Source organism: Antechinus flavipes, chromosome 4 (genome assembly GCF_016432865.1).
Source record: "Antechinus flavipes isolate AdamAnt ecotype Samford, QLD, Australia chromosome 4, AdamAnt_v2, whole genome shotgun sequence".
Classification (NCBI taxonomy): domain Eukaryota; kingdom Metazoa; phylum Chordata; class Mammalia; order Dasyuromorphia; family Dasyuridae; genus Antechinus; species Antechinus flavipes.
In genome coordinates this window covers 259503662-259531346 of record NC_067401.1, presented here as the reverse complement: position 1 = coordinate 259531346, position 27685 = coordinate 259503662, and the positions used below count along the sequence as shown (strand labels likewise).

The following is a 27685-nucleotide window of genomic DNA, read 5'->3' as shown; positions in this document are numbered from 1 at the left end:
GGCGGCGGCTGCGAGAGCGAAGTTTGGAGGCTCCACAGCTACCTCCCGTGCGTCCTCCCCTCTGCTCTCTGTTCACTCTCCCTCACTCCCCTGTCCCTCCCCTTGTAGCTCCTGTGGCGGCGGTGGTGTCTGGGCGGCCGCTGCCAGAGACAGGACAAAGGCTCATTAACACGTGATGGGACCCGAGCTTCATAAATGGGACTGGAGAGAGAGCGCAAGAGAGACAGACACAGAGCGAGCAGGAGGAGAAGGAGGGAAGGGAAAGAAAAGAGAGTGAAAGCGCAAGGGACAGAGATCGAGGGAGCAGCGGAAGCCAGGTGCACTGGCCCAGGCTGGCTGGAAGACACTAGGAGAGGAAAGAGGCAGGGGTCCCCCAGCTGATCTGGGGCTTGGAGACCGTAAAGGAGAAGGAGGGGAAGGAGAAGAAGGACTGAGAAAAGAGGGAGGGGAAGGGACGGGAGGGGACGACAGGAGGGCGCAGCTTCTCTGATCATTTTCCCTGAGAAAAGCTTGAGAGGGGAGTTGTTTCTTTGAGTAGAGCGCTTAGATCAGTGGAAGAAAAGACTGAAGAAAAGAAGAGTGTTGACTGGGGTTCAGACAGACAGGAAAACAGACTGACGGACACACCCCACTCCACCCTAGTCTAGCCCACCCTATCCCTCCTCTCTCTCTTTCTCACGCCCAGCGGCACCGCCTCCCTCCCTTCTCTGTCTTCTTCTGCTCCTCTTCTCTCCTCTTGGGCTCACTCGCCCCTTCACTTCCTTAGTGCCTGGGTCTCTGGCCCTGGCCTGGGGCGGGGCTCGTTCAATGCTCCCTACCCTGGGGGGTCGATAGAGTAAGTGTGGGATCTTTCATTCTAGCTGAGGAACCTCCATCCACAACGTTTGTCCAGAGCCCCAGAGGGACTGAGGGTACCGGATCCCCGGCGGAGGACCAGGGGATGAGAAGGGTAAGGATTGGAAGAGTTCCACTGGCAATACTTTTCTGCATCCTGCCCCTGTGGTGCTGACCAGGGTGAGCCCTGAAGCGGCTAGTGAGTGCTTGTCTATTCAGTGGATGCGTTTGTATATGTACAAATCATGCATCCGCATGGTTATTTAAATATCTAGCTGTCAATCTGTTTTCATGTTCCTTTCAGTAGTCCCCCTGTTTTTTTTTTTTCTTCCTAAGGTTTCTTACGCTCTTATAATTTTTTTATTAAATGTGCACTGATGAATATCTATATGCATCTGTATATAGTTGTAGAAAATGAATAATAAGAAATGTTTGCAAATTGGGTTCTTGGGTTTGTTTACTGAATACCGATAAACATCAACAAGCATGTCTTTTTAATTCAAACCAATCTCTGCACCAAACCTAGAACACAGATAAGTGACATCTTAAGTGCCTAATAATAGCAATATATAGAAAACAAACTTTTTGGATAGCAAATGCAAATGAACTAAATGTATTGAACTAAAACGACAATGGTAAAAAAAAAAAATGAAACCAATTTGGTTAATTCATAATCCGGCATTAAATACCTTTTTTAAAAAAGTTCTTTCTTGATGCTAAGTTAAAATCTGTAATTCTTTTTACTTTTTATAAATGATTGAATACTAAATGGACATGTTTACTCGCAAGTAAGGAATTGTGATTATTTGAGACTTTACAACATACATTAATTCCGATCTTAAAATTGTTTTTCTTAATAGTTTTTAGGTTAAAACATAATTGGTGGGAATAAAATATTTTAGTTTTCTGATCATGCATATGCACGTGCATTTTTTTTTCCTCCCATATAGTGTTGCTTTTGTTGCTATGTTGGCTTATTAAGACACCTCAAGCATTTAATCTAATGAAGGATTAGGACAGGTTTTCGTGGTCTTAAATATATTATAAGAGTTTTATTGGCACTGTGACTGCTCCTCATTTTTTATTACCACCTAAATTAATATCTTTTGAACAATAGGGGGGCGAAGTCAATTTCTTAGAGGAAACTCAGTACACATTGAGGACCAATGATGTCACCACTAATATTAATCTGTTTCCCTGTATATTGAAAAGCTCATAGCAACTAGCCTCTTAGGTTCCCAAAGGACTTTATCTGATTTAAAGTGTTGCTTTTCTAATCCCATCCTACTGGTAATTTACAATGGAAGACATTCTTATTGATTTTTCTCTCTAGAACGGTTTTTCTTGGTTCCTCTTTTTCTCTTTCTCCAAACTCATTTATGAGCAATTTTATCAAAATGTCATTTATATTTCTTTAAGTACCAAATTATTTTTAGATTAAATATTGATATAAGGATGGCTTTATCCTTTCTACTATAAAATAAGTCAGAAGACAGTTGTTTGGTAGTACAATAGTATTGTAGTTGAGCAAGAGATTTAAACTTGGTCCTATATTAGTCTTAACAAACTTATTATTAATTTTAAATAAGCTATTAACAAGATTTACTACAAAAGGCCTCTTTTTGTTTCAAAGATATCTCCTACTCAACATGGAAAGCCTTCTTTGCCAAGGTATGTATCAAATATATGATGGAAAAGAAACCTCAGTATTTTCCTGAGATGCAATGTGGGTAAGATGGTACTAGAAGACGAAAGTGCACAGTTTTGTCCCATTTAGATTTAAAAAAATACTATTTTGCATACATAGAAGCAGAAGAGAGATTGTCTACACATATGCAAAATGCTTGATATCAGTACACATATATCTATTTATATCTAACTATATATAATCTCTTGTGAATGGTTATAACACCTTTAAAAAGTAAGGCATCTAGTTTGATTGTAATTCTAAAGTTCTAATTGTTAAAATGTGAAAATGTGTTTTTGTCCAGCTGTTATTTCTATTTTTTTTATTGTTATTCTTCTCCCACTGGAATATGTTCTTCTCTGTGTTGCTTGCAAGGCTGTCCTTTTCTAACAAGCTTAGTTGCAGGATCAATGTGTTCTTTTGGCATTTCAAACTGCTAAAATAATGAAATTATTAAATATTATCAAGATGAAACTGTTGAAAATTAAATCTTCCATGATAATTATTATTTATTATGTGATAGCCTACTTATAAAGGAACTGCTTGAAGGGCATATCCATTTTGCTCCTCAAGAAAAACCCCAAGGATAGATTGATGGTAACTATTGGGTAGCAGGTTAATTAGTTTATTAATTACAGAAACAAAGCCTGAAAAACTTTTTAATAACAAAAATTTTCCATTAAAATTATTTTGGTTTAACCTTAGTATCCTAACCGTGGGGAAATTTAGACATATTCTCAGTGTTTTTCAGATTAGAATATGGAATTAGATTCTGAGTACTTGGGTTCTTTAAGATTAACAATTTGGAAATGGAATTAATGATTGCACCATACTCTCCCCAAATACTCTAAGGAATGTTTCTTGCCTGGAAAACAAGTTGGAAAATGAAGAAATTAATTATTTTCCATTAGCTATCCAGGAATGCTACAGAATAAAAGTAATAAATTGAATTTGAAAATAGCTCACAACATGTGATTAGGGAAGGCAGGATTGGGTTATGGCTTCTTGAATTTGGTTAGTAAGATTAAGCCTGTTCTTTGGGTTGGTGCCTGTTATTCTTGAGGATAATTATATTAGCCCAGTTGCATAAAGAACAAGAGCATTCCTTTTCTACTAAAAGGATGGCATGTCTTAACCAATGTAAGTCTGCCTCTCCTATCTTTTATATGCATGATTTTCCAATTAAACAAACAATATTAGATATTTAGACAGGTTTTTATTCTTTCCAACAGTTTTTTTTTTAACTTAGATGCAATATGGATCAAAAATTGCTTAAAAATTGTGATTAAAGGCAAGGTTTAAGTTTCAAATATCTTTCTTCTTTGAAAATGCCTACTCTGTTAATTTTTTCTAATTGCTTAAACATTAGTTTAAAAAAAAGGTTTTAAAAGCAGAGAAAAATATTTAAGCTTATCTGGGTACTTTGTACAAATTTGACTTCATATCTTTTAGTTGATTTATGATTCTAGTCAATTTTGTGTAGAAAAATATATATCAGTATAATTTAAGAAACTCCAGTCTTTGAACTTTCTGAGACAGTATAACTTTTTTTTGCCTCCACCTAACACATATACATACATATGTACATGCACATACATATATGCATACATATAAAATATTTATAGGTAAGGCTACTTCATCTTTTCGAAATAAGTATATCTATATAGATTTCTCTAAAATATCCTCAACTGACAGAAATCACAAATGTTACACAGATTGCACAGAACATAAATTTCATAATCTATTTTGTACCATTACATTCATTTATACATATAACATTTTCATAAAAGAATGTCATGGTAAAAAAAAATCTTTTAAAAGTAGAATACTAAAGACTGATTTAAAACATATTATGCATAAACTGGATTTTGACTAATTTCAAATCAACTATATAAATGGGCATGCAAGGTTTAAAGGAAGATATTCACCTTGAATAATAAAGCTGTTAATATTTACATAGAAATTCTTCTAAACTTTCTTTGTCTAAGAACTTTCCTACAAATATGCCAGATAAACAGTGGACGACATTCTATTATGAGTTTAATGTTAAATGCTTTAACACACAACTCTAATCTCTTTCAGGTCTGCCTGTCATTTTGATATACTTAGAAACTAGTATTTTCCTATTGTGAAGAGACATTGAACATGGTTATTGCACATAAAAACAGATAATTTATACCATGATATACTTCATGGAATTCTGTCATCATGTTCATAAGCAAATCATAGCTGTAAACAAATTCATAAAAAAGAAAAAAATGAGTGATTCCTCATAGACTCTGACTAATATTCTGATGTCTATATTGCTGTGATAGAAAAAAGTTCCATCTAGAACTTGTTTTGGTATTGATAGGTCAGATATACTCCCATAAAGTAATTGCTCCATTTTCTGTCTAAAGACTCTAAGAGCTTTAACAAAAGTTAACTTTCTATCTTAAATAGGCATGCATAGCTTTCGAATACCTCTTATCCCATTACATTAAAATTCCAAGGACAATGTGGATATGCAAACATACCCTTAACACAAATGTTCATATTAATTTCATTCATGTAGTAGCATCCATCTGGTACATTTTACATCCAAATTACTTAATGATACATTATCACCTGATACCATTTATTTAGTTTTATGTCAGCAACTCTAAAGATATTGGATTTTGATTAATTACTAGCTATCTTACTGCAGCTCAGATTTTAAAAAAATCCGGGAAAGCATTGTTTACTCACCCAACCTGGGTGAATGTTCAATGTTGAGCTTTAGCAGTTGTTCAGGGAATACTATGAATTCTATTTCAGCCCCAGCTGGAGTAATTTTCACACCTGCACTTTAGGAAAACTCCCAAAGATGGTGGTGTGGAATGTTTTGTTTTATTTTTTGTTTTTCTTTTTTTAATTATGTGAAATGTGGTTGATATAAATAGCCATCATTTATAGCTAACTTTCTTCTCTTAGAAGGCACTAGTGCAGTAAGTAACTTTTGGGTACATGATTAAGTTAGCTTATAAAATCAAATTGGAGTTTGATAAATGCAAAAAAAGGAACAAATATGTTTTTAGTTTCTTCCCCTCTTTCCCTCCACCATGATAGGTTGTATTCCTAGGTCAATATTCCTATTTTAGTATTCTTTTGCCAATTTCCCCTACATTCCATTAAAACTAAGAGTTTGGATTGCTTGGATAAAAGATATTGGTGATCTTTTAGGTTAGTTAATTTATTAGCATAACTTTGAATTACATTATGTGTTTTATGCAGTAGATAGGGTATAACATGGGTTTTTTTTTTTAACTAGGCATATATTAAAGCTTGTTTTTCTACCATTCTTACTAACAAATTCTATGCTATTCCTTTTTAAAGAAAAGCAGAGGCATATTTCAAAGATGTGTACCCTTGCCAGGCAATCTGGTGTGGTGGCTTAATATACTGGTGAATACTTTTAACAAGTTGTTTATGTGTGTCAACAGATTTATTTAAATGGCATTAAAATACTAATATAATGAGAAAGTTAGTTTCTTTACATGTTTTAGAACCCAGGACCATATATGGGAGCCTCCATTATACTTCTTCACCTCTTCACCTTTTTTTTTCATCCTTTCCTTTTTTTTTTAGAATGTTTACTAAAATGAAAATGTAATTAAATAGGATTTTTTTCTGCTGGGAGTGCCAAGAAAGAGAGAGGTTCATTTAAATCAATGATATATTCCAGTATATTCACTACACCTCTTGTTTCTATTAAATGATATTCTGAGCTGAACTTCTATAGGGGAAAAGGCTAGAAAGATAGAAAGAAAGGTAATTTTCAGTGTATGGAAAGCCAGTATTACTATGAAGCCAAATCTTTGACACACTGTTCTTTCTTTCAAATTGTTTGTAACTTTGAAGTTGCCTTGATTTGATCCTTACTGGGCTCTTAGGTATTCTATTTATTCCAGTGTAATTTAACGAAAATTTCAAAATGTGTCAATTCTGGCTCTTTAGGCACTAAATGTTTGCCTTGAGAATTAATACCAGTTAAGGTGAACAGAGAGCATATGCAATTTAGGGAAAATAAAATAAATGCTATATATAACCCAGTTCATGTAGGCAAATATTTATCAAAACCGTTTTTGCAAACAAAAGAATTTAGTTATGGGGAAAAAAGGATTGGCCACTTCTGAAAATGGCTGTTTTTTACTTCATATATATTAACAATATAGAACTATTACATAGAGCTATATTTTCCTACTTGAATACTCTTTATCTGGATACCTGTATGTTATACATATGTAGTATATTATATAATATACACATAGTAGCTATATCTTAATTTATTAATAAAAACATTAATGATTGCCTAAATTATCTGATTTATTGAATAAATCCGTTCTGAAGGAGTCACACTGCTTATTCTTATATATTTCTAACTGTTAGGGCTTTTTTTTTTTTTTTAATGATCTAGCCCTCTTTATAGAGTACTAAGAATTGCATAATTAACTAAGCAATTCATGAAAAACCATTGGCTACAGGCCTGAATCACTCAGATAATCACAAAGTCCTCTGTTTCACTTTGATTGTGTAGCTCTAGTTCTATATCCTGCATTGCAGCATTTAGCCAGAGTTTTGAAAATTATGTATTTGATAATGTGAAAAGGTGAATTGTAATTACTTTTACATTTTTTTTCATTCTTGCTTTTTTAAAAGAGATAGTCATGAGCTCCTAAGCAAAGTTATTGACAATAAATGTATGTTTTGGCAGAATTTCTCTCTCTCTCTCTCTCTCTCTCTCTCTCTCTCTTACATACATACACACAAATTGTATAGATTTTACAAGTAGAATTAAGAAAACTTTGTTTTGTGTGGGGGGAGGAGAGTTCTAAATTTTTTCTATGTATTTTATAACTAAATAAACACCTTAGTGCTCAAAGCCATTTTCGTTTTCTGAACTAAATATATGATCATATCCTTCCAAGATAAGTCTAGAAACACAAAGAATTCAAAAACTAGGAAAACCTTTAGAGAACACCTACTCTTTACCCTTACCCCTAGACAGGACTACCCCAATACTATTCCAATTAGATAAGAATTTTTCTAATTAAAAAAAAAAAGATCTCTAGGAAAGGACATTCTAAAATAAGCAAATTCCCTTAGCAACCCATTCCAATGTTTCAAAAACCCACACTACCAGGAAAGTCTTCTTTTAATTCTGTCTTGCAGTCTTCTTACAGCTTAATCTCATTTCTTCTTCTGTCTTTTACAGCCAGTTACTATCTGTATGATGATACCTTTTATGCTTAAGAAGAGCATTATTAAATTATTTCTCAGCTTTTCCTTGCATAGGATTGAATAATATAAGTCCTTTTAACTACTTGTAATTATTTTTATTTTGAAAAAAATTCTTCATCATTGAAACTCTATTCTGAACCTTTTCAAAAATTTCCAACTCAATTAAGAGTCTGAGTTGTATAAAGCAGTGTTATAGGAAGAATGCCTCCTGAATTGTCCAAGACATATTTTGATTTATATAAGAGGAAACATTTTAGAAAGAACAATGTAACTAGAATCAAGACTTGGGCATAAATCCCACTTAGTGCATCTAGTACTTGAGCAACCTTGAACAAATCACTTAAATTTGCTATGCCTCAGTTTTCTCATCTATAAAATAATGGGGCTTAACTCAGTGACCTCTGAGGCCTTTTCTAGCTTTAAATCTATAATAATATGATCATCTGTAAGATCAGGAGTTAAGAGTAAATAACCTCTAAGCTATGTGCCAGCTCTAAATCAAGATTCTCATGTTTCAGGCTCACTTTTTAAATCTAGCACTATATAGCTGAAGCACATTGAGCTCATCTCATCTGTCTCTTTCCACTGTGCTTGCTATCTGTCTGTCTGTATCTATCAATCTAGTAGCACTTCCTTTCTCTCCTTCCTTCCCTCTCTCTTCCTTCCCTCCTTCCTTTCCTCCCTCCCTCCTTCTTTCCTTCCTCCTTTCTTTTCTTCTTCCTTCCCTCCCTCCCTTTCCCCCTTCCTCTCTCCCTTCCTCCCTCCGTCCTTTCCTTTTTCTCTCCTTCCCTTCCTTCTTCCTTCCTTCCTCCCTTCCTCCCTCCCTCTCTTCCTTCTTTCCTTCCTTCCTCTTAGGTTGATTACCTGTAAATGTTGAAGAGTTCTTCTCTTTAACACTTTTTGCCAAGTAGAAGAAACAAACAGCTTTAATTTTTGAAATGATATTTACAAGTGAGAGTATCTTGAAATAAGTCAAGTGTTATTAATCTTCATTCAAAAATATAGGCCAAATCTGAACATATTTTGAGGTTTCAGTGGTCAGTTTTATCATAAAAAACTTAATTAGGTATATGCTGCTTGAAAATTCTATGTACCATCTCAAACTATAACTAATAGGCATTTTTATAAAGAAAGAGTTGCTTGACGTGTATCAACTTGGAAGTTAAAGTTTAGGAATACATAATTAAGATTCTAAGTATGCTTTAGAGACAATATAAGTTTCTTTATTAGTACCAGATAATATCCTTGTAACTTTTAATGACACACATATGTGTACAGACATGTATAATCTATACAACCTGGAATAAAAAAAAAGTTACCTGATGATGGTTCATAGATGCTACTTGCAGGCATTTTAGTTTTTGACAATGAGGAATAAATCTTGTGGTTGATTTCCTCCCTTCCTCTCTCTGTCCCTTCCTTCTTCTTTCTCTCCCTTCTTTCTTCCTTCCCTTTCTCCCTCCCTCCCCCTCTCTCTTCCATAAATGACTTCATAGTCAGATGACTTAGCTGTTTTTGTTGGGTCCTGGTGTAGACGAGGCTGTTTTAGATTTGATTCCCGTTCAAGACCATTAGCTTTGGAGGAGGAAAACTCTCAATAAGCATGAACTTCTTGTCCCAGTCATCTATCTTGCATATGCAAAATCCTCAGTCACTAGAGATGATGACTCAGCATAGCATGAGCCACAGCCAGGAGGGAGGGACCTTCATAGATAGATTAAAAAGAGGCACCATTTTCAAATATAGAGAAACTACTATTATTTCTCAATATTACAGATCTTGTTATTGTTTTAATAATGGGTTCTACTCACTCTATCTGGCAATAGAACTATACTTAAGTAGGGAAAAGACTGATCATCTCTTTTCTTATCTTCCAAGAGAAATGGTAGTACTGTATAATAATGCCTATTGGTCCACATACCATTTAAGAGATCTGTGGATTGTAAAATATTAAGGATTAGAGTCAGTAGTCATATTACTATAATTAGTGGATATATACAGTATATTTTTTTTGTTATAGTCATGAATTCATCGACGATGATGGCAAGCTTACTTTAAATTATAGTCTAATTTCAAGGAAGAATATAGGGAGAAAATTTTCTTTCTTTTCTACTCACTGATGAATAGTGAGTGAAGTTAACACTGATTTTAAGCTAAATTTAATTTCTTAATTTTTAGAAATCTCTTTTAAGCTTCCATGTGCTACTTGTGATCTGTTTCATCTCTTACCTGAGAAGACTTCTAGGCCAAAAAGGCAAATGCTTCAAGGAGTTGTCCCTAGTTATGTCATCTCTGATCTTATTTTGTTACAATTTTCAGAGACATCACTAAAAAAAAAAAACCCACCAAATAATATTTCTCACAATGTAAGAAACTGCTCCACTCCATTTTTCCCTTTATTACAAATTGTTGACAAAATGGTAAGGTTTACTTAATTTTGTTTTTTAGTGGGCCACAAAATAGAAAGATTGTGTAATGAGTTATTAACCTAGGGTTAGAAATTCTGAATTATGAAGTTATCTTTAATTCTGACTTTATTGTAACATGTAAATAAGCAAGTACCATTTTCCTAGTCCATGCCCTTCCAGCATTCTGAGAGGACCAGTGCATAGGGTAGAACTGTGTGGAAGGAGAAGTAAAGGATAAAAGGGAAGAGGCCTCAAGTGCTCTGATTCTCCCCTTTCCCCATCCAATTCTACTTCTCTTACCCAGAATTGAAAAACTATGTATCTTTAGGAAATAGTTCCTAAGCCCTCTGGGATCTCAGCATTCTTAGTGAAAGAATTCAGGAATCAAAAGCCCTCTCTTTTTAATTCATGTTTTGAATCACGTAAATCATACTCCAAGATTATGTCCTCAAACCTAAGAAACAAAACATTTTTGAAAGATTGACTTTATTTAAGTGTTGGGTCTCTCTTAGGATCTCACAGTGAGTATCTTTTTGCTAATTCATCAAAGAAAAAGGAAGTGAAAATATGTTTTGGCAAGTGGAAAGGCATATAGTATGTTTAAAATTTTTGACATTGAATCTTCATTACTGAAAACTGAGAAGTCCAAACTGTAGTAAGAAAATGTATTTATTGTATGTGTTCCAAATATTAGAAAATAATTGATGTATTTTTGCTTTTAATAACTAAATCTCATTTAAAATGTCCAATATCCACAAACATTTTTGTATGTGAGCCATTGTCTCTATTTATGTGAAACCCTTTCTGTTTTCTTTTGTTTTAAAAATGTTATATTATTAATACTTGATTGTGTTCCCTTGCAAAGGATAAAGTCAAGCTGTCTTCATTTAATTAATATTATTTTATTAACATTTTATTTATGTATTAAGTATTTATTATGTTAAATGGGCCAGCATATCAAAGGGCTGAGCCAGGAAACTGGTGAGAGACTTATGAAAAATGCTTGTTCTGACTATAATGCTCTTCTCTATTTGAAATACTTAATACGTAAATATAAAGACAGAAATAAGTAAAAGGTAGGCATTAGGAAAAATAGCTTTTATGCAATTTATAAAGATGATTCACTGTTACTTTAATTGTACAAAATATCTAGGGGTTTTTAAGTGCAATTTTCTAAATTATAATGTTTGTCTAAGTGTTTTAAAGAAAACATTTTAATCTATTGAGTTTCATGAGTTCATGTGGACAGCATTAAGTACAAAGTAGTTGGAAATATTTTCAAATTAAGGTTAAATTGAAACATAGTTTCCTAGGAACCTTGATTTTTATTATGTAGTTATGCTTAACAGACTGTTTTTTTCTTTAGTAAATAAATATATATATATATATGAATATATATACACACATATGTAATACATACATACCTACATATGTATAGTATATAGACATATATACACACATACATACATATATATGCATATGTGTGCCTACTTATTAGCAATTTCCACATCTCCATAAAGAGTCTCCAATTGTTGGTTTTATGTTTTTTCCAGAGGATATAGTTATTACTTTCATTCTACCAATGAAATTTTGTGGAGAGCTAAAGGCTTGGGAGTCAACAGACTATGCTCAGCATAATAGATTCTTTTTAATATTGGAAAAGATGTCAGCAATGATTCAAGTTAAGTGATTATACACTTTATCTGAAATATCTGAATAATTAACTCAATTTTCCATTTCACTTTGGCTCTGGAGGAAAAGGAAACAAACTAGTCAAGTTACTTGATTAATTATTACATGGAATTATTAAGCCACATTGAATAAGCACAATAACAAATTTTCGTTGTTGACTTGTACAGTCCCGATAGTAATAAGTATATGTTCTTGATGCAATGAATTTTACTCAAGAGAGAAAAAAAGGTCTACAATATCTATTGAGAATTTGATTTGGATATAATTCATTTAAAATAGCTTACTAAAATTAGTTCCTTATTAACTGGGGACATGTACTGGCAAGAGACTTTACAATATTGAATTAGAAGGAATTTGGGCTCTCAAATTAAGAAACTAATTTATTTAATAAGTATATCTATTAGATATCTCATTCTCTTAAATCTTTCATAAGTCTATCAAAAACAATAAAGAACCATTGAGCAGGGGGAAATAAGTGTAGCATATTCTATTTTGGTGCTATAGAACCCTCAGATTTTAAAGCAAAAAGGGATCTTAGAGGTCAGCTTATTTAACCCCTTCTCCAAAATCACACAGTTAACAACTAAGCTGAATATATATCTCAAGTCTTTTTAACTCCTAGTTCAGTGATCATTTGATTTTTCAGTTTTAGGGAAGAAGAAAAATGTTTCCCTAATGTTTCTGAATTCATAAAATTTATTGGAAGGTGAATGAAGAATCAAAGTTTTTAAAAGTTGGAATGGACCTCCCAGGCCTTGTAATCCTTCCAATTTCTGAATAAGAATCCTCTTTACAATATTCCCTGAGAAGTGATTATCCATACTGATTTTTGAAGATCTCCCTTGAAAGGGAACTCACTGTTCCATTTTTGGGGTAGTTCTGATTTTTAGGAAGTTTTTCCTAATATCAAACTTAAATGAACCTCTTTTTGACATCTGCCCATTGCTTCTAACTGTACTCCAATGCTCAACACCACCCCCCAACACCAAAAACCCAATCCCAAGAAACACAACCAGCAAAAAGAGTCTGATCCTTCTTTTGTGTGACAGTCTTTCAAATGTGATTATGTTCAACCCAATCCCTTAACTATATACAGTTTCTCTAGTTGAACCTCACATAGCATCAATTTGAGATATCATCTTGGTTGTCACATATCTCTGGTTTACTGCAAATCCATCTAATTGTATTTCCTTCTTGCCTGCATTCATTTTCTTGCTTGTAAGATTAGACTGAGAAACTTTATCATATATTTTGTAAAGATACGTAAACCATATCTACAACCTTCTTTTAAAACAAGTTGAATATTCCTATCAAAAAGAAAATCTTTTTTGAGATTAGTCTGGTAATATCTATTCCTGATGAAGAAATACTGAATCTATTATCCCCATTTCTTTTTTTCAGTGTTTTAATCATTCCTTCAATAATGTGTTCTGTGATGGAGGTTCTTAATATAAGGTCATGAACTTAAAAAAATATTTTAATAGCTTTATTCCAGCATAATTGATTACCTTGACAATCCTGTGTATTTTATTTTATGCATTTAAAACCATTATTTTAAAATCGGGACATAGAATCCGATCAGAAAACTCAAGGTGTCTATGACACAAAAAAGGTTAAGAACCCCTGGCCCTAGAATTTGTCTAAGAATTAAAGTCAAGGTATGGAGATTATACTTTGCATATTTAATTTTCTTTTCCTTTTTTTTTTTCTTTTTTGAAAATTGGGGCTTTTTTCTTTCTCTAACTCTGTGGTATCTCTTCTATTCTTAATAGCCTTTCAAAGACCACTTGGCAATGACTAAACAATCAGGTATTTTCAAAACCCTACAAGTGATTTATCTGAGCCAAATTCCTTGAACTCATTAAGTCAATGAGCTGCTTTCTTACTGTCCTCTTACCAAGCATCAACTATGTGCCATTTTTGCTTGATATTTTCCAGGCCAAAAATTTTTGAAAAATCAAAAAGGAGCAAATTGGAGCAGTGATCTATCATCAGTCCCATCCATACCAATGCAAGTCCTCCAGTTTACCCCAATATTCCTTAAAAAAAACCCTTCAAAAATTATTTTTCATTCTCTTCGTTGGTTCCTCAAATCATTTGGAGTTTTAGCACTTTTGAAACTGTCCTGAAACAGGACTGTCACACTTCTGTTATTTAGCTCATTTTATGTGTCCTAACTTTCATTTTCATTACATTTATTAGTAAATACCTTTTTATTTATTTTTTTTTAGAAACTTAGTTTTTCAGTTCACTGTGCCTTCCCTTCCCCCATGAGAAATGATTTTCTTTGTGTTTTTATAATTTCATTTCTGAGAATTTTCTATCCCCCTATAGATTTTTCAATAGAATTTTAATTCACAGTATCCTACTTATCCTCTTCTTTTTGAATACTTTGGAATCTGCTTTCCTACAAGTTAGGGCTCATGTCAGACTATTCTCAGCTTTTCTCCACTTCATTACACACTTTAAGATTGAATGGCAACTTTCTCCCAAGTTTCCCATCATTTCCATCTCATCAACTAGTATTCTCTTTTTTGGTAAGAATCAGAATCCAAAATAGAACTTTCCCATTTTGGTTCTTCCTTATTTTGAAGTGATACTATATTGGATTAAAATAAATCCTAAAATGTTAATGTCAGTGTGGACAGCATTACCTACAGAACACAGGGTTCTTCACCTTTTGTTATGGACCTCATTGGTAGTATGCTGAGTCACCTATTCTTGGAATAATGTTTTTTTTTTTCTCTCTCTCTCTTAAATCATGATTAAAGACAGTATGAAGTTTTAGTTAGAGATTAGTAAAAATGTTTTCACATTCAAATTAATGGAGTCCCTGATATTTATCCATGGATTTTTTAGGGGTTTGTGGATCCAACTTCTACTACAGATGATCTCATTATTCCATCTGTCAGCTTTCTATCTGACAAAATGTAAAAGTGTATGACATGAATTAAGAGAGCAGCCAAACTAATTTAACATAGATATCAACTATACCTCTTTTTTTTAAAAGAAAAAAAAGTACTAGAAGCAATCTAGTTCTCAAAACAACCACTGCAATGAATTCTGTGATTTGAGCGAAGATTTAGCTGACATAAAGAAATTCATTTCTAGAATGAGAGAGCTAAAACAAATCACTTGCCATTCAATTATACTAGCAAAAAAAAACCATAGCCCCAATTAAAATATTTTATTGCATGTCTACAATTGCCTAGCCGTCAGAATTATAATTTCAAATACTGTAGAAAATTGATAGAAATTATGGGTAGAAACTCAATTTAAAAAACTAATACTACAATTTTGAAATGCCTTTGACCCAGAAATTAATGCATTTTGCCAATACAATCCAATAGATAGTATGTGGGTGGCATTGTAGGTACCATATATAGCTTAAATGGACCCAATATACTGTCTATATTAAAACAAGCAAAATTCTAGTAAAACCAATTTAGATGTTGTTGAGTCACTGTTTTACTGCAAGTTTAATAAAAATCAACTGCCAATTTAATAGGTGCAGCCACACATTTTGCTAGAGATTTCCAATTATGATTTTCCCAGTAGCAAACACAAACAAAATTAATGTCAGCCGCGTCCCCCAAAGCCTAAACTATATTACTAATGAACTCCCAAGTACTCTCAAAGAAAACTCTCAATGCAAAAACAATAAGGTGGAAATTACTGTAATAATACAAATGTAGAAATAGAAGGAAGAATTATTGAAATACAGAGAGGGATTTGTCTGTCATGATCCCATTTACTTTGTGGTTACCACAATGTATGAACAGTGGCATTTAAAAATTACTAAAATACTCAACATGAAAATCATATGATTTTATTTCCAATCCTCAATCCTATCTTATATTGGATGATGACTAGTTGTATATTAGGCCACAACTAAAATGTTAAAAGTTCGCTTTAATATAAGTTTGCAGATACATTTAAATTGGAATTTTGCTCACATTAGCCGTAACCAAATTGAACCATAGGGATAAAAACCTTTGGCATCAGAGAATTTTGCTTTCTTATATTCTTTTTTTTGCTCAAATATCTTTGAAGCTGTTGAACTTCCTCATCTAAAATATATATTCCTGAAATCATACCTTGTTTGGTGACTAATTCTTTTTATTGCCCTGGCTGAAAGTTCAGAATGGTCTAGTCCTCCTATGATCAGCCCAGAAATTTTGATCTACTCAATTTCTGACCTGGGGCAGTTTATTCCACCTTAGGCAGGTCAGATGGGCCACCACACCAGGGAGTTTGTCATTCTGATATTCTACCTAGTGCTAAGACCTGATGAGTTTCCAAAAACCCTAATAATGGTTCATTAGAATCAGCCTTCACAGAAGTGGGCATCATAGGCTTGTGCCACCCAATCTAGGTCTGATACTTTTATTCTTAATGAATTATATGAGCTTGATCTGTATCCAAACTATCAATGGCAAGATTCAAACCTTCTCCTGATTGTAGGTCTAAAGCTCTTTGAACAGTCTTATTAAATGAAGTCAAGCTTCCTACTTAGTTCTATATGTTATGTAAACATAGCAGAAAATAACAGTTAATAATAACTGTATCATCCAGATTAGCTCTCTGGAGAATCTCGTATCAGCCCAAGTCCTTGATCTTGGAGAGGAATGAAGAGGCAGAAACCCAAGTGGATGGCCAAACATGGAGTCCATTTATTTCATGTTCTCTCAGCCTTAAATATCTTGGGACAATTACATCATTATAGCACACTGAACAGGTGCTAACTATAAGCACTTTACTATTATTATGTAGATGCCTCTGCTGCAAGTATCTCTGCTTCAAGTAGAACACAGGTTGTCATGTCCCCTGACTTCTCAGGAAGGCTGAGATCTTCCCGAGGGGAGATGAGAGCCGAACCAGACATTGTCAGCAGGTTCCCTCTGAGTGAAGGGTCTTATACCTCGCCCAGATTCCCCCCACTCTACAAATAGCTAGTGTTTACACAGTACCTATTATCATTATGTGCCAGGTGCTGTGCTAAGTGATTTACAATTATCATCTTGATTGTAACAATCCTGAGAGATAGGTATTCTCAATATTCCCATTTTAAATTGAGGAAACTGAGGCAAACAGACTGACTTCCCCAAGATGACAGAACTAGCAAATGTGTGAAGCTAGATTTGAAATCAAGTCTTCCTGACTACAGGTTCAGCACCCTATCTACTGTGCCTTCCAGCTGCCTAACTTTGGAGTTCATTGTTTACAGTACTATTCTGTTTCTCCTTGGTTTTATCTTCTTTGACTGTTTCTTTTATTTTCCCTCCCACTAGGATTTCCTCCTCTGGGTTTCTTCTGGGTCCATTCAAAATTTGCATAATTGAAGCCAGGGGTTATGAAGTCCAACCTAGATGGCCTCGCGGATACCACCTTCCGGACCATCACGACAGACCTCCTCTACGCAGGCTCTAACGATATTCAATACGAAGATATCAAAGGCAACATGGCGTCCAAACTAGGATACTTCCCACAGAAGTTCCCTTTAACTTCTTTTAGGGGTAGTCCATTCCAAGAAAAAATGACTGTGGGAGATAATCCCCAGTTAATTCCATCAGACCAGTTAAATATCACAGAGTTTTACAACAACAAATCTTTATCTTCATACAAGGATAATGAGGAGAATATCCAATGCGGAGAGAACTTCATGGACATGGAATGCTTCATGATTCTAAATCCTAGTCAGCAGTTGGCCATTGCGGTATTATCTCTCACCCTGGGAACTTTCACAGTCCTGGAGAATCTCTTAGTGCTATGCGTCATCCTGCACTCCCGCAGCCTCCGCTGTCGGCCCTCCTATCACTTTATTGGTAGCCTGGCAGTGGCAGACCTGCTGGGCAGTGTCATTTTTGTCTACAGTTTTGTTGACTTTCATGTGTTCCACCGGAAAGATAGCCCAAATGTATTTTTGTTCAAGTTGGGTGGAGTGACGGCCTCCTTCACAGCCTCGGTCGGCAGCCTCTTCCTCACGGCTATTGACAGATACATATCCATTCATAGGCCTCTCGCTTATAAGAGGATCGTCACCAGACCGAAGGCTGTGGTAGCCTTTTGTGTCATGTGGACCATCGCCATTGTGATCGCTGTGCTCCCTCTGCTAGGATGGAATTGCAAGAAGCTCCAGTCAGTTTGCTCAGACATCTTTCCTCTTATTGATGAAACCTATTTGATGTTCTGGATTGGAGTCACTAGTATTCTGCTTCTGTTCATTGTATATGCTTATGTTTATATATTGTGGAAAGCACATAGTCATGCCGTCAGAATGATCCAACGAGGCACTCAAAAGAGCATCATTATTCACACATCGGAGGATGGGAAAGTTCAGGTCACTAGACCTGATCAAACCCGCATGGACATCAGGTTAGCCAAAACCCTGGTCCTTATTTTGGTGGTCCTGATCATATGCTGGGGTCCACTGCTTGCCATCATGGTCTACGATGTCTTTGGGAAAATGAACAAACTCATTAAGACAGTGTTTGCTTTCTGCAGTATGCTCTGCTTACTGAATTCTACCGTAAACCCTATTATATATGCTCTGAGGAGCAAGGACCTGAGGCATGCTTTTCGGAGCATGTTCCCTACATGTGAAGGCACGGCACAGCCCCTCGATAACAGTATGGGGGAATCCGACTGCCCGCACAAACATGCAAATAGTGCAGGCAATGTTCACAGGGCTGCTGAGAGTTGCATCAAGAGTACAGTTAAGATTGCCAAAGTAACCATGTCTGTGTCTACGGATACCACAGCTGAGGCGTTGTGAGCTGAAGACTTCTCAGCCACATTGGGAGAAGAGAAATTAGGCGCTTTTTTTGTTTGTTTGTTTAAAGGAGTCTATCCTCTCACATTTTTTAGTTTACCACATTTACTTAATAGGTGATTGTCACAATGATCATTAATCATTTCAAACAATGAAAAATCAAAATACAACTCTCCAAAGGTTTTACAATTTAAAAAGTTGGTTTGTTGAAAAAATTTTAAAGTATGTTACTTGAGTCAGCCATGTTTGACTATATTAAGGAAAAAGTTCCAGTAAAATAAATGGAAAACTTGTGTGGGAACATGGTTCAAACTTTAAGTAGCTGTTGAATAATTCCATCAAATGAGTAAAACCTTTGTAACCATAATTTTCATTCTAATGTAAAATGTACTTGATGTCTATAAGTAACAGAGGTTTCCGTTCTCCCCACCCCAAAAGCTGCAGTACAGAATTAGAACTATTTTGTAAAACTGTATTGTCCTGTGAACTGTGTACTGATGTTTATTACATGTTATTTATATTTGTCTATTGGGCAACATGGAAAAGATACAGAATTTTATGGAAACAGTACAGAATATGCAGTGGATAAGTCCCAGTGAAAACCCTTATTTGCCAATCATCCACACAATGACTTTGAAATTTTACACTTTATTGTCTCCAATATTTTCATTCTTTCTTTTGACATTTCAAATGTTCCTCTCAATTTTTTGTTAACCTAAAATTAGACTGACAAGAATATAAAGACCAATTCCCCATAGTGAATAATATCCATCTGCCCCTCAACTTTGCAACTTGATTCAAGTCCTAAAATATTTCAGTTTGCATTTTCTTCTAAGGACATTTTGTTAGGGTCTTCTGGACTATTGCTGTTTGGCTGTGTAATGTATGACCTTAAGAACTGAAGAGCAAAGGTGAAGTGACTTCTTTAACCAACACTTGATTTTTTTCCCCTTAAGTCTTTAGCTATCCCCAAATCTCTTAAGACAGCATGTGTCAATCTTAATGTAAGGTGTTATCACTGTGCAGTTGACGTATACTTGAAGAGTATTGTATTCTTATATTCCAGGTTTAAGTAGATTCTCTGCCTGGGAGGCCAAACAAGAGTCTTCATTTATTTTAAGTGAAAAGAAGTATTGTCTGGATTAGCAAAAGTGTACTATGTGAGTGTGAATTTCCATGTATGTGTGTGTAGATCGTAAATGTGTGTGTGTATGTGTATGTGTGTGTCACAGTGATATTATAAAGTTAGGAAACTGTGACTAGGTGTAAGTTGTATTACTTGTTGCGCTCTTTGCACATGAATTCAGTTTCTAAAATTGAGTTCTTTTCTACATTTTGGTTAATGAAACTATAGAATGCAAAAAAAAATTCAGAAAATTTTCATCCACTTTGAAAAAGTATTCCAAGTGTTGTTTGATAGTGTTGCTTGGGGACAACTCTTATCAAGAAACAATTGATTAAATATATTCAGTGGAAAATCCTGTATTTTCAATGCTAAAAAAATCATTCTAACTCCCAAATTTGGGGTACTAAGCATTTATTTATATATATATATATATATATACACACACATACACATAAAAAGGCAGCATGGTTGAATGAATGGATAAAAGGATGACCTCAGAGGCAGGAAGTATGTGTTCAAGGGTCTTTTCTGACACATACTGGCTACATGACCCTAGACAAGTCACTTAAGCTCTGATCACTAGGCAAATACAGAAGATGATAAACTGCCTACCCCAGTTGTTAAAGCAAATTTCCTCATTTGAGAGTTTTGTCCCCTTCTCTCTCTAAGGAGGTACACCTCCTTGTAAAAGGATAAATATGCTTCACTAAACCTGAAACCATTAAAAAAAGTAATAGTTCATCTCACCCTTGTGAATCCTAGTTTTAATGGCACTAAAGAAATCTCAGGCATTCCTCAAATCCAACTCTAATGAGGCATGACTGACTGCTTGCCACAGCCTACATGTCACAAGGAGATAGTGGGCTAGGCAGCTTATTTAGATACTGAAGAAATTCAGTCTTGATTATTGGAGCCTGACTCACTTTTGGAGACCAAATCAGCAGGATCACTCCTCTCTTTTACCCAGATTTACCTGGTAGATGTGCAGACCTCTCTATCTTATGTTTCCTGTGCAAACTGCTTTTATGAGACTGCTGTCCTAATCTTGGCGGTTGACTGAGATTTATTGACAAGTAAAGATTGCTCAAAATGAGACCTTTTTTTAGGCCCCAATCTTTTATTCCTTTACAGTGTCGTAGGGCCCAGAAATAAGCATTCTGCCAGGAAAGAAAGGGATTTTTCTTAAGAGGCTGATAAACCTTAATGGATTTTATTTATAAACAATCTTCTCTCCTTCCAGGGACAAATCATTACTCCTGCAGCACCCTGAGGCCAGGTCTATACAGTACAAGGTGAAGTGGAAAATTTGCAATTATCTGGTGGGTTCAGTGAGAAAAAAAAGTGGTTTTTTTTTTTGTTTTTGTTTTTTACTATTCTTATCCTCCTCCTCTCCATTCTCCTATCCCATTATGGTCTCTGGGCAAAACTTAAATTGGCTGTCTTCATGTCCCAAATTTGCCACAAAAGCTGTAAGTCGGTGTATCTCTGGTCTGTGCAGATGAGAAATGAGGCGTTAGGGTGTTATGGTGGTAATGATTTCTCTGTAGAAAAAGAGAAGGTTAATTTGTGAATAAATTCCACTAGGACCTAATAGCCCTTAAAAAAAAATAACCATTCTTTTGTCCTGAGTTATCCAAAGTGGTTATCTTTACAGTTCAAATTCACCAGGTAGCTACCAATTCTCCATTCTGTTATAAAACTCTGGTCTCACTGAAAGTGAGTGGGAGGAGGAATTGGAGAAAAGCCAAATATTAAAAAAAAAAATCTAAGATTTTTTTTTTTTGAAACTGTGTTCCTGTGAATTCAATGCAGATTTTGTAAATTTGTTGTGCTTTCAAGATCTAAATTGTATGTAATAAATCAAGGGACAATAGGGCTGTCAGCACTAAACTTGGTGCTTATCTATATATTAAGAAATAGCATCTTGTGAGATACTATCATGTATCTGTTTCAATACCTTGCGTACATACATTCTAAACTAGTTCTGCACACTTTGCCTTTTTTTTTTAATCACTTGCTAACTCAAGTGACTAAAACATACTCCCTGTTGAATATAGTCAATAGAACAACAATTAGTTAACAAATCAATTTCTTAAGCAAGCTAGTTTCTTTAATGTGGTTTATGTGTGAGTATGCTTTAGGCAATCCTGCTTCACAGTCATCAGCTTTCCATTGGTGATTAAAAATAATCAAAGCAACTTACAAGTCTTAGGCCTAAGAAATTCACTATTGTACACCATAGTTCATGAAGGACCATACTCCCAGTTGATGTTATTTCTTTTTAGGAGTTGACGCAAGCACAGGGTTCCTTTGGCCTGGTCTTCACAGCTGCAATCAACCCAGTAACTGATCGCCAACTCAAATTTCTTTCATTATATGTACCTATGTATAATGTACAAGAAACTTGAAGTTAATGATGAGCTAAGTCATGCAGATTGCCTACCTAAACACCAGCTAATTGCCAGAACCCCATAAAGCTGTGTGATGGCCCCATCAGAAGCCAATGAGATTCTGATGCTTCAGATCACTTCTTCAAGAAATGAACAGCATCATCTACTATGGGAGAATATGGCCTTGCTTGAATAGCACTGTAGTTATCATTCTATCTGTCCATTTCAGGTGTTTTATATCTGTAAAAGAGACCACCTATATCATGTGCAAAATTAGACTCCTCATGATCTAATTGTATATTTGTATGATATTTTAAGATCTCCTAAATGCTGTGCTATGGCTAAAACAGTTTTTTTCTTGCACTGGCCCTCTGATGAAATGTTACTGTTACCTATTGTAACATAGACAAGACATTTTATCTACTGATTTGGGCTGAATGTATGTAAATAAGTTTAAAAAGAAAAAGCCAGATGTATAAGCAGTGGCCTAAAAAATCAGTGCTTTTCAAATAGGGCTGTGTGTTTAAGTTACTATGGCCGCCTAAAAGCTTTCTTCAGATGGATTGGATGCTGGGGATGTACGGATCCCCAAGAAGGAAAACATTTTCTTGTAATAATAAGAAGCTGAGACTCTGGATTATCTGAACTTTTATTTCTAATGTTTCAAAGTGAAGAACATAACTCTTTATTGTCTGTAAATCTAACATTATTACTTTCTCTTAGAAGAATATTGTATTGTTCGATGTTTGTTGAGCTGGTAACATCCCCTGCAACCTCTGCAATATCCTTGTTAGTAATCTGTATGAAACTTTGTACACAAGTTCTGGTAAAATTGTCATTAAAAGTAGCTTCAACCATTCAACTACCTATAGCAGAGCAGTATTTCTCTAATATGTGCTGTATCCAGACTACATTTTATTTCTATTATGTAATTAAATTTACACAAAGTAGAAATATTCAATCATGCCCATAATTTTCAAAATTAAAAATTACAATCAAATAAAACCCTAGGTTATCATACAGGACCCAAAGTGATCTTGGAAGCTGCTTTCTCATTTCAGATGATGACTTTAAAAGAATAAGACTCATATTAATCTCTCCCAGATTTATAGAAAAATTAATATGGTTCAATTAACTGGGGAAATGAGCAAAAGAGTATATGAAATTTAAATTAAACAATGGTATGTGTATTTCTGTCATGCACACACACACATACATGCACACATACACATGCCTTGATCAACAGCAAAGAAAAAATTTATCAAGTCACCAAAGAACATTTATTCATTAACAATTGAAAAATTGTCCAATAAATTACAATAAAATTAATATTTGTAGTGTGAATGGACTCAGTAAAATCTAAATAGCTAACATTTGTATGTTACCACATCTAGCTAGGTGGGTCATGGTAATTAAATACTACTTTCAGTCTTTTATTCAAATAACTCAATAGGATTTAAAACTAGAAAGAACTTTTAAAGTCACTATTTTAAACTATTCCTCCCCTCCCCTACTCCCTATCCATTTTTACTAATGAAGAACCTGCAACTGGTTAAAAAAAAATGAAATTTTCAAGGTCACACAAGTTGTAAGGACAGCTAGGTGACACTGTGGATAGAGTACTGCTTTTGGAGTCAGAAAGTCCTGAGTTCAAATTTGACCTCAGATATTAGTGACAAGACCTTAGGCAAATCATTCTATCCTATTTGCCTCAGTTTCCTCATCTGCAAAAGAAAGAAAGAAAAACTGGAGAAGGAAATGACAAACCATTCCACAGTATCTTTGCTAGGGAAACTTCAAAAGAAATTTTGAAGAGTAAGAAATAACTGAAATGATTTAAAAAGCAAAAACAATGTAAGTTATAAGCGCCAGATTCAGGATTCAAATCTAAAAGCAAACATTCCTTTGCTTCCAAATCTAGGGCCTTTTTCAATACTGCCAATCTAGCAATGCACTTTTGATATATAAAAGCATAAAACAACCACATGGCTATGGATCATGCTTTTCTAATAGAATATAAGTCTACATGCAGTCAAGTTAGAAACATCTTGAGTATCCAGGATCTAAAGTGGTGATTGTTTAAGATAAATACTCTGTGACTTTAAAAAACTGCAAACTGGGAATCACTAAATTCATCGATTTCCCTATTATCAGATATAGTTGATGATAATGAATCTTTAAAAACCAAGCAAATCCTGTATTTCAGAAATTTCAAATACTGATCAAATTCTTGAGTTCGCTCTTTGTCCAGATGTCATCCTCAAAAAAGATGTCCTATCATATTAAATTCAAAACCCAAGAACCCAAGTTCTAGTAACTCAAATATAACACATACCTTTAGAATTAGGTGGAAACCAGTCAGATGGTCTTCCCTGCTTTGGATCCTCAGGCTGAGGCTGGAATTCAAGAGTTCTGAGCCATAGTAGAGCTAAAGCCCATCAGGTACCCATACTAAGTCAACCCCAATATGGTGAGCCTCTGGAATATGGGGGGCCATAAGGCTCTTTAAGGAAGAGAGAACACAGATCAGAAACAGAACAAGTGAAAATGCCAATTCAGCAATGGATAGAGGGGAGGCACATATACAGAAACAGAGATAAATATAGATACCCCTGCCAGGTATACCCAATTCCTGAAGCCCTAGAAATAATCAGGAGTGAGGGCAGGCAGTGGGCAAGTATGTAAGGACCTAAATGAGAATTTCCAATTAAATGGAACCTTTGGAGAATCAAGGGAAGAGATGTAGATATGTCCAGTGGATGATTGTAAAACACAATGAAGGCAAGCCAGAGGATTTTGTGGGAAGAAAGAGATGGAGAAAGACAGAGACAGAGACAGAAATAGAGACAGAGAAATAGCAATAGAGACTAAGAAAGAGACAGAGAGGCTGAGAAAGAGAGACAGAGACAGACAGAGATAGACACATATGCGCACACACACATACAGAATATTACACAGAAACATGAAATCACTTCTATAAGTGCAGAATCTATTTGTTACACAATCACAGAATTAAAGCTGGAAGGGAATTTGGAGGCTTCTAATCCAATCCCCTAATTTTTTTTCCAAATAAGGCCCAAAGATTGTGTAGTTATCAATGAATGTCCTAGCATATTATGCTTCCATACAATTCTCCCTTCTACATCTTGAAGAGTCATAACTTTAAATATCTTTTGGTCCTGCATGGATATCCTGAGGTCCAGTCTGATCTTAATCCTGAGTAATCTGTTGCTCATTTTAGCATTCAATGTGATATCATAGATGAAATACTTTGCATTTCATTAAAGCATTATGTGATAGTATTATTATTATTATTAAAGCACCATGGAAATGATATTATTATTATTATCTTATAGATTAGAGCAAGGAAGGACCTTTCTTAAAGTATATCTAGTCCAACTCCCCTCATTTTGCAGATGAAAAAACTGAAGTTCTGTGAAGGCAAATAACTTTTCTCAAGGTCTCATAGGTAATTGTAGAGCCAGATTTCCTCTCACCCTGGGAGACAATTGGGATAAAGTGATATGGTTAGGGTCACACAACTAGTAAGTGTTATATATCTGAGGTTGGATTTGAATTTAGGTCTTCCTGACTCCAGGGCTGGTGCTTGATCTTCTGTTCCATCTAGCTGCCCCTAAAACTGGCTTTTGAATACTCATCCTCTGACTATAATGCATACATTCTGCATATAATGCATAATATGTTAAAAGCAATGTTTTGAAAAGTAATAACCCCTTACTTCCCTTTATCTTGAGAAAACTTAGGAAAGGGCCAAAATGGGAATAATTAGACAAATTGATTTGAATTACTTTTGTTAGGCTCTGAGTATTCTAGGAATATGGATTTCTTCAATAACCAGTAATAAAAAGGCTATAGAATAAGGAGAATTAAAAAAAATAGTAGGATGAATGGTTTCTTTTAAACTTTTAAATGGTTTCTTTCAAATTGAAAATTTTTCAATGAGTGAAAATTATTGTTAGAAACAATTATAATTGTGAATTTCTGCAAATTCAGTTGAAAGAAGAAACTCACTGAAGATGGGGAAACTCAATCCTTCCTCCACCCTGGGTGTAGCTAATTCCTCAAGCCCTAGGAAGGCAGTGATGAGGACAGTCAGAAATATAGGGTAGGCAAGACTATAAGTGAGAACTGCCAGTCAATGAGACCTTGGAAGAATCAAGAAGACAAATGTAAGTATGTCCAGTGGAGAATTGCAAAACATAATGAAGGCAGGGTAGAAGACTTTGTGGGAAGGGGAACATATTGTCCCCACATTCAAACTTGGTGTCCTGGGACAAAGCTCCAGTTAGCCAACCCAAGCTCTGGGGAAGGACTTAAGGAAAAGAATGTTAAAGTATTAATATTCTAGTAAAATTTAACTCTTCTCTATGGTCATAGTTTTATGATACTATCATTTACAGCATTTACCCAGAGTTTTGCTAAAAGGAAGTGTTCATACTCATTGAATGAATAAATGAATTATTTCTACTGCAGGACCAGTACAAAAACAGATAAAACAATTATAATTTCTCTTTTTTATTGTTTTCTTTTTTCCAGTTATTCATGTAGATTAAGTTTTAATACACATTTCTTTATAAAATCATGTTGAGAGAAAAAATCAGAACAAAAGGGAAAACTAGGAGAGGAAAAAAAAAAAACGAGAAAAAAGTGAGCATAGCATATGTTGCTTCACATTCAATCTCCATGGTTCTCTCTTTGGATGCAGATGGTGTTTTCTTTCCAAAGAAACCACTTGAGAAGAACCAAGTTTTTCATAGTTGATCATCACACAATCTTGCTGTTATTGTGTACAATGTATCTCTGGTTCTACTTGTTTTGCTCAGCATCAATTCATATAAATCTTTCCAGGTCTTTTTAAAATTAGCTTGTTCATCACTTTTTATAGAACAATAATATTCCATTACTTTCATATATCATAACTTACTTAGCTATTCTTTTACTGATACTCATTTTCCAACTCTTTTCCCCACAAAAAGAGCTGCTACAAATATTTTTTGCACACGTGGGTCCTTTTCCCTCCTTTATGATTTCCTAGGGATACAAACCCAATTTTGGCACTGCTAGTATCAAAGTGGATCATTGTTTTTTAGCCCTTTGGGCATAATGCCAGATTGCTCTGCAGAATGGCTGAATCATTTCATGACTCCAACAACAATGTCCCAGTGTCCCAGTTTTCCCACATCTCCTCCAACATTAATTATCTTTTCCTGTCATTTTAGCTAATCTGAGAGGTGTCAGCTGGTACCTCAGAGTTGTTTTAATTTGCATTCCTCTGATCAATAGGGATTTAGAGCATTTTTTCATATGACTATAAATGGCTTTAATTTCATCATCTGAAAATTGTCTGTTTATGCTCTTTGACCATTTATCAAAACAATTATATTTTGATGTTTTCCTCCTGAAATATAATATGCTATAGAGTATAAGTTTTAAGAAAATCATGTAAGGACTGAAAATATTTATATTTTCAGTCCTAACATTATTCTCGTTATTTGG

The 27685-nt window shown here is 34.7% G+C and overlaps 1 protein-coding gene across 1 annotated transcript; it reads left to right on the top strand.

The window, feature by feature from the left end:
• Window positions 1-23030, top strand: CNR1 (cannabinoid receptor 1). The gene is made up of 2 exons (XM_051997382.1): window positions 1-949; window positions 17172-23030. The coding sequence occupies exon 2, from the start codon at window positions 17234-17236 to the stop codon at window positions 18653-18655; it is 1422 nt and encodes a 473-aa protein (XP_051853342.1). The 5' UTR covers window positions 1-949; window positions 17172-17233; the 3' UTR covers window positions 18656-23030.
• Window positions 23031-27685: the final 4655 nt, after the last annotated feature.

Excerpts from the sequence above, each read along its gene's own strand:
- CNR1 (XM_051997382.1), top strand. The coding sequence starts at position 17,234 with ATGAAGTCCAACCTAGATGGCCTCGCGGATACCACCTTCCGGACCATC.